Raw genomic sequence first — 16910 nt, forward strand, 5'->3', positions numbered from 1 at the left:
GATACATGATAGCCATAGCCGCCTGCGTGCTTTAGCTGAAAAACCTCTTCAAAAGATACAACAAGGCCTCGCCTGTACTGTTTTGTGACGCTAACATTAAAGAAATCAGCCCCGCTGCTGATTCCCAAAATTGCAATTTGTTTTCAAAGCTGACCCATCGCAAGGGTAGTACAGATCAAATAAGTTTCCATAAATACTTTTTTTTTTACAAGTAGATTGGATCACCAAACTCGTTTCATGTTCATTTTTCATGAATGATAGAATAGTGGGAACTGGGCAGTTACAGAGAGACAGTAAAGAGGCACAGACAGAATGGCCGAGACAGGGCTTGAAGTCTGGAGTTGGCAGCGCTACCGCTAGGCCAGCCTGAGGCACTGCCATTTCCTTATTTTACTTAATTCCTGAGATAAACAACTTTTAGGGATTGGGGAGGGAAATCAGGTCAGCCTCCCATTGATCTCTAACAACATCAACTAATCATAAGAGGCGACAGAGCTGTATGTCTTAGCATTATTTTTTATTTACCTTTATTTAACTAGGCAAGTCAGTTAAGAACAAATTCTTATTTTCAATAATGGCCTAGGAATAGTGGGTTAACTGCCTTGTTCAGGGGCAGAACAACAGATTTTTTAGCTTGACAGCTCGGGGATTCGATCTTGCAACCTTTCGGTTACTAGTCCAACGCTCTAACCACTAGGCTACCCTAAGAATGTGTTCTTGACTTGACTATTTAAATAAAGGTGAGCATGACCTAAGACTATTAAACTGACTATAAAAATGATCAAGTCCTCAAGAGACCTTTAACTGATGATCAACTATCTGTAAAGTGAAGAAGAGCCCCTTTAGTAACGTCACTCCTAAGATGGAGGTTTGGGTAGGAAGTCAGATTGGTATCTAAAAAACATCATAAACTCATTAACATACCAGAGGTAAATTACTTGCAATGCTTAACATTAGACAGCTAAACATGATTTAATGACTAAAAAAACAATCAATTCATGCCAAAGGTAGGCTTTTCAAAAGGCAGGGGTCCTCAGGTGCTCCTTTAAGATTATCCTGGTGCTCAATGATCTATCAAGCTTTGACAGGACGACATTGTAAATTATAATTTGTTCATAACTGACTTGCCTGGATAAATAAAAGGGTTAAATAAATCATATAAATACAAAAGGGTGAATGTAGCTGACAACACAGAAAACACAACACGTAGAGGGATTTAGTTTAAAATCCTGGCCCTGGCACAATGAACAACACTGTTCCTCCCACTCGCTGCTGTTACCTCCCAGCTACCGATTCCTCTCGTCGTCATGTCCTTCAAAGGATGATGAAGGTGAAACAGTGGGAATAACAAACATGACTGATGTTTTCCCTCTTAAATACACCTGGGTGTGTGTGGCCTTGTCACATACCTGTGGCATGAGGGATTTGGCAACCAGGTAGGCGTCCTCAGCCTCCTTGGACTTATTCAGGTTCTTGTAGGTCCTTCCCACATTCATATGGGCTCCAATGTCATCTGCAGGGACATGCCACAGGAGAAGGTACATGGGTTAGCAAAGACAATTTCGCAGGGATATCAAGCCTGCGTGGGGATTAGGGATTAGGAGCATATGCAAAGCCAGTCAGGTGGTGGCTTGGCTGGACACTGGCAGTACATCTGATCTGATGGAGTTTAGCGGAACATTGTGTGTGTGCCAATTGGCACCCTACATTCAATATAGTGCACTACTTGTGGAATGCATCCATTCAATAGGACCACATAATACAGCTCTACTGTGGCGGCGGGTGGCTGTGGGGTTTAGGGTTTAACGAGCGGAGCAGCTTGTATGAGGCATTGACATGATTAAGATTGCCAACGCTACAGGGATGTCACAGGATATGTCATTAGGTTAAAATGGGCATTTAGATTAAGTATTTGCAAACTACACAGCCCTGTGAAAAAGTATTTGCCCCCTTTCTAATTGTCTCTACTTTAGCATATTTTTATAATGAATGTTATCAGATCTTCAACCAGCACCCAATGTTAGATAAAGGAAACCTGAGTGAACAAATAACACAACAATCATATACTTATTTAATCTATTTCATAAACAAAGTTATGCAACACCCAATGCTCGTGTGAAAAAGTAACTGCCCCCTTACACTCAATAACTGGTTGTGCCACTTTTAGCTGCAATGACTGCAACCAAATGCTTCCTGTAGTTGTTGATCAGTCTCAAATCGCTTTTTGGCAAACTTGAATAAACTTTTTGGATGACATGGGTCCCATTACGCATGGCGAAATTCAAACACTGCATTCCACAGTAAGAATCTCATACCAACGGTAAAGCATGATGGTGGTAGTGTGATGGTTTGGTGATGCTTTGCTGCCTCAGGACCTGGACGACTTGCCTTAATAGAAGGAACCATGAATTCTGCTCTGTATCAGAGAATTCTTTAGGAGAATGTCAGGCCATCTGTTTGTGTGCTAAAGCGCAGCTGGGTCTTGCAGCAAGACAATGATCCAAAACACACAATCAAGTCTAAAAAGCAACGAATTTGAAGTTTTTAAATGGTCTAGTCAAAGTCCAGACCTAATCCCAATTGAGATGTTGTGGCAGGATTTAAGATGAGCAGTCCATGCTTGAAACCCCACAAATGTAGCTGAGTTAAATCAGTTCTGCATGCAAGAGTTGGTCAGAATTCCTCCACAGCGATAAGAGACCGTTCAACAACTACAGGAAGCATTTGGTTGCAGTCATTGCAGCTAAAGGTGGTACAACCAGTTATTGAGTGCAAGGGGGTAATTCCTTTTTCACACAGGGAAATTGGGTGTTGCATAACTTTAATTAAATAAAATAAGTATACTTTTTTTTTGTTATTTGTAAACTAAATTATTATTATTTGGCCCTGCTGGTCATCTATGAACATTTGAACTTCTTGGCCATGTTCTGTTATAAACTCCACCTTGCACAGCCAGAAGAGGACTGGCCACCCCTCATAGCCTGGTTCCTCTCTAGGTTTCTTCCTAGGTTTTGGCCTTTCTAGGGAGTTTTTCCTAGCCACCGTGCTTCTACACCTGCATTTCTTGCTGTTTGGGGTATTAGGGTGGGTTTCTGTACAGCACTTTGATATATCAGCTGATGTAAGAAGGGCTATATAAATACATTTGATTTGATCATCATGGTTATGAAAAGCAGACTGATGCTGAAAGACTGGAAAAAGCAGGAAATTCTGATCGGCTTACAGAGATAATCTATGGAAACTATTGAGGGACAAAACTTCGCAAATATTTATAGCTCAACCAAGTTTCCTGCTCAATGACACGACCAGTGAACATGACATGTTGGTAGAGAGGGCTTACCTGGCAGTTTACATAGGGCAACACATTGAGTAAAAATAGATTAACCTACCAGTATATTATTATTTTTCCTCTGCCTGCACTGTCACAGAAGTGAAGTTCTATGAGGACAGCCAAGTCATAACGTCTTAGTTCTACAAAAGTTAACCATGTCACACGCTAACTTGTATGGCAGTCAACCCTGTCACCCTGTAGGGGAGAGTGGGGTAAGTTGAGCCAAAGGGTTTTTGTTGTGTAGTTAGATTAACAACTCTCTCCACATAAACTGACGGGAGGATTCATGAACACCTCTCCTCAGCCAGCAATAACATCTTACTGAACAATTCTTGGATCTGTCCCAAATTGCAACTTTTGACCACAGTCCTTTGAACTATATGGGGGAAAAGGGTGCTATTTGGAACAAATCCCTCATTTCCAAGGCAACATCTTAAAGAAATGCAACTCCTTTTTTTTCCTTCTCCAACATAAAAATATATTATCTGTAGCTGTATAAGCGATTAGCAAGGCTTTGCGTGATTCAATTGAAATATGACTGTTCTAGAGGAGCTCAGAAAATAAGTTCCTTTTCACACAAGTACATCACAATACAAGTACTTTACATTACAATGCAAGTAATGTGCATTATAATGCAACTAATTTTACATTACAAGTACTTTAAGCATTGTTTTTCATAATAACACCATTGAGCAGACTCAATTATATTATATTGATCAGAATCTTGCTATCTTGTCATCGTCTCATCTTCAACCACAGCCTTGAAGCCCACCAGAAAATAATGGGAGATGTCTTACCTGGTTGGACCCGGGTGGCCTGAAGGAAATATCTCAGAGCTTTTTCATAATTGTTTTGATTTTCCAGAGCATGACCAACATTATTCCATAGCTTGGCGTTGTTCTTGTTGACCTGAGGGGAGACAAGGCAATCAATCGAAGAAAAAAAACGGAGGAAAAACGAACAAGGAGAACAATCTTGGTGAGTTTACTGTAAGTTAGGCCAAGAATGAGGAGATGTGGGCGACATACTTTTAGGGCTGAGGTAAACAGTGTATATTCAGATTCCCAGTCCCAGTTTCTGTTGAAGGTCTTGACTGCGTGTGTGGCGAGGAGGACTCCAATCATCAGCCAGGAGATCTTCCTCAAGTGTCTGGTCAATTGAGGGAGAAAGAAAATAGAAAAATGGTGATTCTGTTAAAATACTGTAAAAGACAATAGAAAGCACAAAAAATACCCCACTCAAATTGATAAATGGTGTCTATTGATTAAATGTTTTATTTTATTGTGGCTACAGACAGTGAGGGCTGGTTTCCTGGACACAGATGAAGCATTGTCATGGACGATTGAACGTGCTTCTTTTTATTTTAATTGTATTATTTCACCTTTATTTAACCAGGTAGGCTAGTTGAGAACAAGTTCTCATTTACAACTGCGACCTGGCCAAGATAAAGCAAAGCAGTTCGACACATACAACACAGAGTTACACATGGAATAAACAAACATACAGTCAATAATACAGTAGAAAAAGTATATATACAGTGTGTGCAAATTAGGTAAGATAAGGGAGGTAAGCCAATAAATAGGCCATGGTGGGGAAGTAATTACAATTTAGCAATTAAACACTGGATTGGTAGATGTGCAGAAGATGAATGTGCAAGCAGATACTGGGGTGCAAAGGAGCAAGATAAATAAATAGAGTATGGGGATGAGGTAGTTGGATGGGCTATTTGCGGATGGGCTATGTACAGGTGCAGTGATCTGTGAGCTGCTCTGACAGCTGGTGCTTTAAGCTAGGGAGATATGCGTGTCTCCAGCTTCAGTGATTTTTGCAGTTCATTCCAGTCATTGGCAGCAGAGAACTGGAAGGAAAGGTGGCCAAAGAGGAATTGGCTTTGGGGGTGACCAATGAGATATACCTGTTGGAGTGCGTGGTATGGGTGGGTGCTGCTATGGTGACCAGTGAGCTGAGATAAGGCGGGTCTTTACCAAGCAAAGACTTGTAGATAACCTGGAGATAACCTGGGGTTTGGCGACGAGTATGAAGCGAGGGCCAGCCAACGAGAGAGTACTGTTCGCAGTAGTGGGTAGTGTATGGGGCTTTGGTGACAAAACAGATGGCACTGTGATAGACTGCATCCAATTTGTTGAGTAGAGTGTTGGAGGCTATTTTGTAAATTACATCGCCGAAGTTGAGGATCGGTAGGATGGTCAGTTTTACGAGGGTATGTTTGGCAGCATGAGTGAAGGATGCTTTGTTGCGAAATAGGAAGCCAATTCTAGATTTAATTTTGGATTGGAGATGCTGAATGTGAGTCTGGAAAAATAGTTTACAGTCTAACCAGACACCTAGGTATTTGTAGTTGTCCACATATTCTGTCAGAACCGTCCAGAATAGTGATGCTGGACGGGTGGGCAAGTGCGGGCAGCGATCAGTTGAAAAGCATGCATTTAGTTTGTCTTGCATTTAAGAGCAGTTGGAGGCCCCGGAAGGAGAATTGTATGGCATTGAAGCTCGTCTGGAGAATAGTTAACACAGTGTCCAAAGAAGGGCCAGAAGTATAGAGAATGGTGTTGTCTGCATAGAGGTGGATCAGAGAATCACCAGCAGCAAGAGAGACATCATTGATGTATACAGAGAAGAGAGTCCGCCCAAGAATTGAACCCTGTGGCACCCCATAGGGTAGTTGGTGAACCAGGCGAGGCAATCATTTGAGAAACCAAGGCTGTTTAGTCTGCCGATAAGAATGTGGTGATTGACAGATTCGAATGCATTGGCCAGTTGGATGAAAAGTTCTTAGTCCAACACTAGGTTTATTATCTGTGTCCGTAAACCATCCTTGAGAGTGGTCCATTTTTAAAGCACTTATTTTATGCTTGGGAGACATTTATTACCCCATTACACTCCATGCGAGTAAGTGTTGGAAGGGAACTACTATCTCCATTGGTACCAGATTTGTTTGTGCCGTCTTGCCAACTCCTTTGGTCATTGTTGGAAAGACCACACAAACAGATCTGGGAAGCAGGCTAACTACTGTAATACTCACCTCTTATGGGAAACAATCCTGAAGCCATGTGCCACGAGGACACAGAATCCCATACTGGGCACATAGAGCACCCTCTCTGCCACCACAAAGCCCACAGGGAAGAAGAGGTTTGAGGCTGGGATGAAGGGGAGAACAATCAAAGACAGGGCCTGGAGAAGGAAGAGGAGGAATACAGCCTTGAATGAGCCTACTTAAATACACGTATTGTTGTATTTTAATGTTCTTCTTATGAGTGCACTGGCACAGAGCAATGGGTTAACATAGATTTCAGCTGTTTGGATACGCAGTATATACACAGCACAGAGTAAACACACCATATCAGTTTAAGACTTTCCCTTACATGTTAGCATATCTACATGATAAATATGGCAAGATAGTTATGTGACCAATTCAGGCTGATGGGAGGACACCAGGATAAATCTGTTAGGAGTTACTTATCACTTCACACACCATATCAGTAGAGCACTCTAAATGAATGATTAAGCAAGGTAGAACTTTCCCAGCATGCATGTGACTCAATTCCTTCTCTCTTATCTGTTGCAATTACAGAGTCATTTTTGGAGGAAACCCAGTTTCAAAGCTTTGTACTGGTTGTGAACTAGGGAGGCAAACGAAGGTATAGAAAATAACTTGGCAGGGAATGCAACGCATGTTATGTTACTTTTATTGCCTTACAAAAAATAAAGAAGAAATGCTAATCCAGATTTAACAGAAGCACAGCAGTAGCATAGTAGGTAGGATTTACTATTGAGGCCTGGTCTAAGCCTCGAGGAAACAGAAGAGTAGGTGTGAAGTATGGAATTCAATGACTGTCGTGTTGAGTTCAGCAGTTTAAACTGAGATTGTGTGACTGTGAAATCCAGCAGTGTGCTGTGGTAAATTCTTAGTTCACGAGTGTTGTCAAACATAACGTCTGTAAGCTGTTTACCTGCTTGCAATATGATTTTAAGTGGCCCCCATTTGACACCTCAAAAACTAGCCTGTCAGATTATTCAAAAATAATATTTGATGTTGGAGAAGTACAAAAGGCCAAATGCTGTTCACAATGAAGCAATTGCTTCAGTGGACTCAGAACTTGTCATGGAGCTTTGAATTATGAGTTTGTAGAGGATTATGCCTATATTAGGATAAAACTGTAAAATAACAAATGTTCTATTGTGGTACAGTTTCAGACACAACCCAATAAGGCTGAGCCAAAATCACGCCCTTCATTTACAGATGAAGGTAAATTGCACAACTTTATAACCAGTTATTATGCTGTTACTATATATGCACTTCTGTATGATTTTATACACATTTTGTTTTTCTATCATTTTGATGTAAGCCTATTGCAGTGGTTGGTGATTTTCTTGCCACCCCAAAACTTTTTTTGTAAAAAAAAAAACCATTTTAATTCAATGTAATTCAAGGTATGAAATTATTGTTATTTTCAAAAACAAATCTCTTTTTAGACATAGTTCTGGTCAATTTGCAGTGTACAAATTATTAGAATTATGTTCCGGCCCACTGACCATGAGCTCCAACAAAAATCATCCCGCGGCTGAATCTAGTTGCCAACCTCTGGCCTATTCACAAGATATTCTTCAAGTTCCCCATGCGCCAGTCCGGCAGGCGGTACCCGGTGCATCAAGGCTCAGACAAAAATACTTCTAAACAGCTTCTATCCCCTGGCCATAAGGCTGTTAAATGGCTAACAACTACTGCTCTCCCGTTCCCACAGACTATCCAAACTGACTCTGTCCCCATCCACAGGTCTCTACCCACACCGATACAACCTACTCTGCAGCTAAAATGATTACTGATTAGTATTACTCCATTAAACTGCTGCTCATTAATTATTGATTGCTATAAACATTAGTATTTATCCTGCTACTGGTCACAATTCCTCACGTTTACATGTATATACACTGCTCAAAAAAATAAAGGGAACACTAAAATAACATCCATCCATCTGAATGAATGAAATATTCTTTTAAATACTTTTTTCTTTACATAGTTGAATGTGCTGACAAAAATCACACAAAAATGGAATTGCAAATTCGCCACTGGCGCCCTGTGCTTACAGCCCAACACCGTGCAGGACGTTTGGCATTTGCCAGAGAACACCAAGATTGGCAAATTCGCCACTGGCGCCCTGTGCTCTTCACAGATGAACGCAGGTTCACACTGAGCACATGTGACAGACGTGACAGAGTCTGGAGACACCGTGGAGAACGTTCTGCTGCCTGCAACATCCTCCAGCATGACCGGTTTGGCGGTGGGTCAGTCATGGTGTGGGCTGGCATTTCTTTGGGGGGCCGCACAGCCCTCCATGTGCTCGCAAGAGGTAGCCTGACTGCCATTAGGTACCGAGATGAGATCCTCAGACCCCTTGTAAGACCATATGCTGGTGCGGTTAGCCCTGGGTTCCTCCTAATGCAAGACAATGCTAGACCTCATGTGGCTGGAGTGTGTCAGCAGTTCCTGCAGGAGGAAGGCATTGATGCTATGGACTGGCCCACCCGTTCCCCAGACCTGAATCCAATTGAGCACATCTGGGACATCATATCTCGCTCCATCCACCACGCCACGTTGCACCACAGACTGTCCAGGAGTTGGCGGATGCTTTAGTCCAGGTCTGGGAGGAGATCCCTCAGGAGACCATCCACCACCTCATCAGGAGCATGCCCAGGCGTTGTAGGGAGGTCATACAGGCACGTGGAGGCCACACACACTACTGAGCCTCATTTTCACTTGTTTTAAGGACATTACATCAAAGTTGGATCAGCCTGTAGTGTGGTTTTCCACTTTAATTTTGAGTGTGATTCCAAATCCAGACCTCCATGGGTTGATAAATTTGATTTCCATTGATCATTTTTGTGTGATTTTGTTGTCAGCACATTCAATTATGTAAAGAAAAAAGTATTTAATAAGAATATTTCATTCATTCAGATCTAGGATGTGTTATTTTAGTGTTCCCTTTATTTTTTTGAGCAGTGTACATTTGACTAGTCATGCTTATCAGTCTGTGGGTTAATTGGCATCATTTGGGGAAATTAAATTGCCGCATGTTTAAGAGATAGTATATTCTTTCTATATCTTATCACACACATATAGCATACAGATACAGATACTTTGAGCAGAAAATATGTCGGACAGCGTGAGAGCTGCTGCTACAGAATCTCAAACGGCAACAGAAGGCAAACTTCATCAGCATGTCACACACCACTTTGCAATGAGCTGAAGGCTATGCATTAAGAAGAATATACTTAATTGTTTGAAACCTGAATGTTATAATACATATGAGGCATGTTTTACCTTGCATCAAAGTAGCCTATTAGATCTCCTCTCTTTCTAAATCTCAAACTGACATTTCGTCCACTTAAAACCGCTGGCATTTGCAGAGCCCTTTTGACAAAGGTGTTTTCCTGCTAATTGCATTATGGAAGGAACATCATTGCTGTGCTTATAATGTGAAGAAAAAACAGTTCATCAAAATGTTAAGCTAAACATTTTGATATGTTGCTTCACACTCATTGCTTTTTAACATACACAATATATATGCGACTCGTTTCAAGAAACTAGGCGTATGTCGCAAGTCACTACTTCACAGGAGAGGCATTTTAAATATTTTTTGGGGGCAGAAATGCCTTCTGGAACATGTGAACTTTCATGTGCTTTAATAACAAACTTGTTTTCCATCCATAAATATGAATAAAATTGTTAAAATTACGAGCATAATTTGTTTAGCCACGGAAAAAGCCAGGAAACTTCCCGCTAGCCATGATTGGCTGAGATAATGGATGGGCTGGACATGACGGGAGACGAGTTTGGATTGGTCTGCCATGTAGCATGCTTCCATTTATAACGTGAGCTGTTCAGTATGTGTTCACAATCCTTTCTACCGCACCATTTTTGAAAGATATAACAGCCATCGAGAACCACAAACGTTTTGTTACTTTTCTCAACAACGATTCCCTGAATTTAGCAGCAGCTGATAACAATAGTGACCCATCCACTTAGCTAGATGTGGCTGGGGTTGGTTATAGCATTTCCTTCACATGGAAGTGTGTCTGATAAGCATCATCTAATAATGATAAAATATTTATACAATTTGTTTATCTGGACACTTTCTGTTTTTGATATTGGTGCTATGCAAGTAACCACTTCACTGTACTGTTTACACCTTCTGTATCCTGTGCATGTGACAAACTTAGATTTTATTTGACAAAGCGTGTGTTTACCACATGGACTCACGTGAATCCTTAAAGAGATGGGTGGGGCTAAGGCTTAAGAGGGTGTGAACGATGCTGAATGGGTGTAGACAAAGAGCTACGGTATGTGCGGTATGTATGCGGTATGTGTTACAAAACATTCAAGGGCCATTTTCTCAAAAGCAGTGTATGATATAACATTTTCTAGCTCTTAGTCTCTACTTTTGTCCAATATAAAAAACACCAAATTGTGATACTTAAGACCGAATCGAGGCGGTCTGTCACATATACAAAAGACACACCTTCAAATGAGTGGATTCAGCTATTTCAGCCACACCGGTTGCAGACGTATATAAAATCGAGCACACAGACATGGAATCTCCATAGACAAACATTGGCAATAGAATGGCTTTACAGAAGAGCTTAAATTACTTTCAATGTGGCACCATCATAGGATGTCACCTTTCCAGGTCAGTTCGTCAAATTTCTGCCCTGCTAGAGCTGCCCCGGTAAACTGTAAGTGCTGTTATTGTAAGTAGATACATCTAGGAGCAACAACGGCTCAGCCGTAAAGTGGTAGGCCACACAAGCTTACAGAACGGGGCCGCCGAAGCCTGAATGCTGAAGCCTGTAAAAAAGTCTGTCCTTGGTTATAACACTCACTACAGAGTCCCAATCTGCCTCCAGAAGCAACATCAGAAAATAACTTTGTTGGAAACTTCAATGAGTTTCATGGTGGAGCAGCCTAAGATCACTGTACGCAAAATGCCAAGCATCTGCTGGAGTGGAGTAAAGCTCACCGACATTGGACTCTAGAGCAGTGGAAACGCGTTCTCTGGAGTGATGAATCACACTTCACCATCTGTCAGTCTGATGGCCTAATCTGAGTTTGACGGATGCCAGGAGAACGCTACCTGCCCAAATGTATAGTGCTAACTGTAAAGTTTAGTGAGGCGGAATAATGGTCTGGGGCTGTTTTTTATAGTTTGGGTTAAGCTCCTTAGTTCCAGTGACGGAACATCTTAACACTACAGCATATAGTGACACTGTAGACGATTCTGTACTTCAAACTTTGTGGCAAGTTTGGGGAAGTTCCTTTTTCAGCATGACAATGCCCTGGTGCACAAAGCGAGGTCCATACAGAAATTGTTTTTCCGAGGTCGGTGTGGAAGAACTTGACTTGCCTGCACAGAGCCCTGACCTCAACCCCATCAATCACCTTTGGGATGAATTGGAACACTGACTGCGAGCCAGGCCTAATTGCCCAACATCAGTCGCAGACCTCGCTTCCATTCAGCCACGAGCATTAGCAAGTCCCCGCAGCAATGTTTCAACATCTAGTGGAAAGCCGTCCTGTTGTTACAGCAGCAACATGGGGACCAACTCCATACTAATACCAATGATTTTGGAATGAGATGTTCGACGAGCAGGTGTCCACATACTTTTGGTCATGTAGCGTTTTTTAAAAATTATGTAGCCTAGGCCTACTGGTTGTAGGAATTTGGGATTTATCCACATCTGTCCCAGAGCCTGTTTGGAATAAGCTCTTTATTTATATGGTCCTAGTCGACAATTACCCTGAGTTATCCCCCCCTTCCTATGTGTTACAGTCATAATATGATATATATAACAAACAGCATGATTGCTTCGGCAGCGCTTCAGAGGGCCCAGGAAGACAGTTGGAGGGTGTGTGGACCTGCAGACACCTAGCTAAAAGAAGACACAGGGCCGGGCTGCGTGAAATAACGCAAGGTGTTTTTTTGTTGTTGTCTATTTTCACATACTCGGGGAGATCCAAGGGCCAGTCAACTTGGATGAAAGGGTTTGAAACAGCTACATTACAAAATATGCATTATGTAATAAACTCTCATTTAATGTTAACGGTTAACGCAGCATGACTTAGGGCTACACTCCTCATCTTCCATGGGTGGAAATAGAACATCATGTTGCTGTCATCACAGCAGGTGGCTACAAAGTCCAAATAGATGCCAGGTCCTATTAAAAAGGTATTTAAGACCTGAAGTAGACCTATAAATAATAACAACTGCCACATTTGTTTTCTTTAGTTTTTTGTTAATGTGGCTCATTTTCTTCTCTACCCATTTCCCCCCATCATGTTATATTTCCTTCCTTTTGGAATTTGTATTGGTGAACAACAAGCTTGGTAATTCCACCAATTCTTTGCTCATTGCAAAACAACAAGCTTGGAAATGCCACCAATCTGGAACATTAGTTAAGTAACTCTAGTAAGTGTTCCAAATTGAGAAGTCTGTAGTAGCCTAGAATCTACAACACCCCTGGGAACAATGGTGACCCATCATTCAGGGCCCCACCTGTTTTGAGACCTACCTGTTTTGCATGTAATTCTGTCATTATTTGGCATCACATGTCAGTTTAGCAAATGTAAAAAACAAAACAAATAATCCTTGAGTTAATAAAGCCTAGCTCAGTGCTATCTGTGGTGGAGGGACAGTCAGCGAAAGCACAGAGCTTAGGTGTTGTTAATCTTCTCTGGTTGCGCCATGATTGGCTCAGGGTTCTGTCACTCATTGGAACACTCAGTCACTGCAGAATCTACGGGAGAGCAAGGCAGTTCAAGCCCCCCTAGGGTGCTACCATAGATTTACAGTAAATGTCCATCCAAGAAGGCTCAAGGTCATTGGCCACAGATAAAACGATGTGAAATCACGTTCTCTCTCCCGTAGCTTTGATTGGACTGATGACCACTATATATCTCCCGTAGCTTTGATGTAAACATCATATTTTCTAAATCTTAGCTAGCAAACTAGATAAGCAGTCATCATGAATGACGTCGACAATCTACTCCCAAAGCTGACTCTCTCCCCTCTGTTCTCATCTTCCTAGATCAATCTGCTGCCGTCGACTCTGTGAACCATCAGATCCTCAGATCCTCAGGCTCTGCACACTCTAGAATTGCATCCTACCTTGCAGGCCGCTCTTACTATGCCTGTGATATGGTTGTCCCACCTAGCCATCTTAAGATGAATGCACTAACTGAAAGTCACTCTGAATAAGAGTCTGCTAAATGACTAAAATGTAAATGTGAGAAAACAACTCAAACGTTCATCGACCACTGGACATAAACAATACACACCAAGTCGGAAAATCTCAAATTAAAAAATGATCGATTTGGAAGGAAGCAGTGGCTAACTGCGAGAGTCGCAAATAAATAACTATTTTGCTTCCCCTGCCTGTTATTCAGTGGAGAGGGTGTGTGGTCCAAGTATGGGTTTAAGGACTTAAAACATCTGTCTGAAAAGGTCTCAAAACATGAGAATTGTGTATCACATGTAGACAATGCTGTTTAACACGGATAATTGGGAAATCAAACATTGTGGCTCAGCTACACACCGCATATAACGAGCCATCGACCTTTATAACTAACAAGCGGAGGAGAATAGGTATGTGCTTGACAGAATTACAGCATGCATTAAATTGTGTGGTTGAAAGAATAGGCTTATAGGTTATGTCTGTTTCTTAATCTAAATTATGGCTTTTATCCGTTTCTTCGTTCCCTTATGCCATAGTTTGTACATCTCCTTTGTTATATTGCTTATATACTGTAGATATATCTTATTCATAATTTTAGGCAATATTCCAATTATGCATTTCATTATTTTGCTCACTTTGTGTATTAATTAGCTCATGTGCTTTTCACCGCCAGGAGGAAGTCTATTCCCATTCAAATATTTTTGTTAAAACAAAACTTTCAGGAATAGGCCCATGTAATTTCAGTTCATAATGCGAGGGTTGTTTAGTTTGTGCAATGTGCTATCTGTGTCAGTATATTGTGGATCCTCATGATTGTATTTTCCATCCTTTATAGACCACATAATAGAACACTTCAAAATGGTAGGCTAACCACTGACTCTCACCCCCTCGCTCTGTCTCTCAACTTAAAGACTAAAGTTTAAGGTCTTAACATCTTTCTGAATTTATCTGAACTAAGATTTATTTAAATGTCTTTTGCTTTCCATTTCGTAAGTGCCGAACGAATAGGTCTACTTCGTTAGAGATCGTTGGCTTGCACTAGCTTATAACTAGAGCTAAGTGTTAATGACATATTAATACAAATATTATGAATTTACTGAACATAAATGTAATAAAGTTTGTGTATGGTTCAAAAGTCAAAACTCATGTTTTGTTATTATAGAAGGAGAATGTGGTTCTTATCGACTTACACAAATCCCCAAGGAATCAGCAGAAACCATGTTTATTTAAGCAAGTCAGCTATATCAGCTTTGGGTTTTAAAAAGGCAAGTAAATGAGGCGGAATGAACTGTTTCACTGCCAGACGAGGCCCCACTGATAGCCAGGTGTAGTGGTGGTAAGGTTTCACTCCATGGTGCTGAAGGAAAGCTCGGCTGCTGGGACAAGCTTTATGTAGGCCCTAACAGTTTGTGGGAACCGTTTTTCACCGCTTTCGTGAATTGAATGTATTGTTTAGCGTTGTGTAGTGTAGTGGCGTCGCTGGTATGCATCTAAAAATATTGGTTGAATTTGACCCACCAAGATTTACATGCTAAAATTGCCACTGCCTGGGAAGAAGGCAGTTGATTACCAGCATCCCTTGCAGACAACACAAAAGCTCATTCAAATTTCACACCTTAAAAGGGCTCGGTGGTTTCCCAGACCCAGATTAAGCGCTTTCAAATGGAGAAAGTGTTCAGGAGTGCAAGTGTAGCCTTATTAATCTGGGTCCCGGAACCCAGCCCATAAGGGACAATTCAGAGTTCTAGGCCTAATTCTATATTAGGATATCTCCGATGTTCTAGATTATCATGCAGCCTCAAGTGTAACAAAAACTGACATTTAATGTAATTAAATGTAATTAAATAATTTCCATTATTATCAGGACATACATTCTGAGTTCGGCAACAGTGGTGGACTCAAATAGTTTGGTTTGGAAGACACTACACGAAGAACAGAAACAATCCATCAATATAGCCAAAACAATGTTTCCTATTGGTCTAAAATAAGTAGGCTATGGGGGATTTCTGCAGTGGGGATAAAAAAAGAACAAAAAAACTCATAATAATAGCCAAACCAAATAGGATCTAAATGTAGTCTCATCATATCCTTAAGCTAGCTGTTGAGCTATGAGCTTTCTTTCTCTTAGAAATCAGAGTAACCATTTCTTCTACATTATTGTGATTTGTCGTGGGGAGGGTAGGGAGGGTAGGGTAAAAGCAACATTGTGAGCAAGTTCACTGACCCGTGTTGATTCGGAGAGAACACACTAAGGAAGAAGTCATTGGTCTGTTACTCTGTTACACTCCGTTCTATCACTTTCTCTTCCGCTATCTATGGGCACGCAGAGGATACAGTAGAGCAGATTCAGGGCAGGCATCCACACTGCTGAACTTTCCACTAAATTTCATTCAGGAGAGAACAGAAGTGGTGTAAGCCAGGCTGAGGATACAGAGAGATGCCATCTGTTGTGACAAAAGAGTAAAACAACATCCCAGGCTTCCATGGTATGTTGTACAGAATATGAATTGTCTTGACTTTATAAACACAGAAGGGTTAGGCTGTGTGTAAAGTAGATGGCACAGTGAGTGAAACTCAACGCCAAGAGGTCATCATTCACTCTACAAGTCGAACTTATTGGCCCAATGTGGGAATTTCCACAGTGATGTTTTGATGTCTTTGTCGTGACTGCAGTTAGGTTATTGTCAAGCAAATAACTGCCGGTCTTACGGTAATTGAGAAGTCTGTATAGCCTTCAAGCCACTGACGCAGACCTTGGGACCGTCTACATTTTAAAAAGTCTAATAAGTCAATTTAATATAGCCTACACAAATCACAATAAATCCATGATTTATTTTAGACAAGTCTACATAAACATGATATGAAGGAAATGTAGTCTATTTCAGAAGAAGAGAATAGCATACTCTGAGTTGTCCTTATGTTAGGTCCTGATCTGGCTATGCCATATGGCTGTGAGCTGCACTAGTTCATTTAGCAGACAACATTTGCTTAGAATTCTGTGGCATTATTTCGTATTATTTTATAGTATGAAGAATATAATTGAACATAGCTTGCTAAAATAGAAAGGATATATTCTGGCAACAATTTCAAAGGAAGTGCACACATGCGCACAGACGGTTATTTCAAACATGAACATATGCTTTATTCTGTGTTGAGCGGTTAACAAAGAAACTGGTCCTCCTATATGCTTAATTTAGAGGTATTTATGCAACTTTAGTTGTGATACAAACGTCGGGCAATATGATTGGATTTTTAATACATTCTAAGGCTGCATGATGGGATTCTAATGATGATTTGAAAAAAGTCGCAAGCTGCACACACTTCAGTCTCA

General features: G+C 41.1%; 1 protein-coding gene across 2 annotated transcripts in view; it reads right to left on the bottom strand.

The window, feature by feature from the left end:
• tmtc3 (transmembrane O-mannosyltransferase targeting cadherins 3) overlaps positions 1-16910 on the bottom strand; it is a 110713-nt gene that overhangs the window by 30439 nt on the left and 63364 nt on the right. For both annotated transcript variants that reach the window (XM_036958924.1, XM_021576723.2), the window contains exons 8-11: positions 6375-6523; positions 4360-4480; positions 4129-4240; positions 1410-1513 (exon numbers count right to left, since the gene is read on the bottom strand). In XM_036958924.1, the coding sequence (XP_036814819.1) occupies positions 1410-1513; positions 4129-4240; positions 4360-4480; positions 6375-6523 (486 nt within the window). The remainder of the gene's footprint in view (positions 1-1409; positions 1514-4128; positions 4241-4359; positions 4481-6374; positions 6524-16910) is intronic.

Source organism: Oncorhynchus mykiss, chromosome 2 (genome assembly GCF_013265735.2).
Source record: "Oncorhynchus mykiss isolate Arlee chromosome 2, USDA_OmykA_1.1, whole genome shotgun sequence".
Taxonomy (NCBI): domain Eukaryota; kingdom Metazoa; phylum Chordata; class Actinopteri; order Salmoniformes; family Salmonidae; genus Oncorhynchus; species Oncorhynchus mykiss.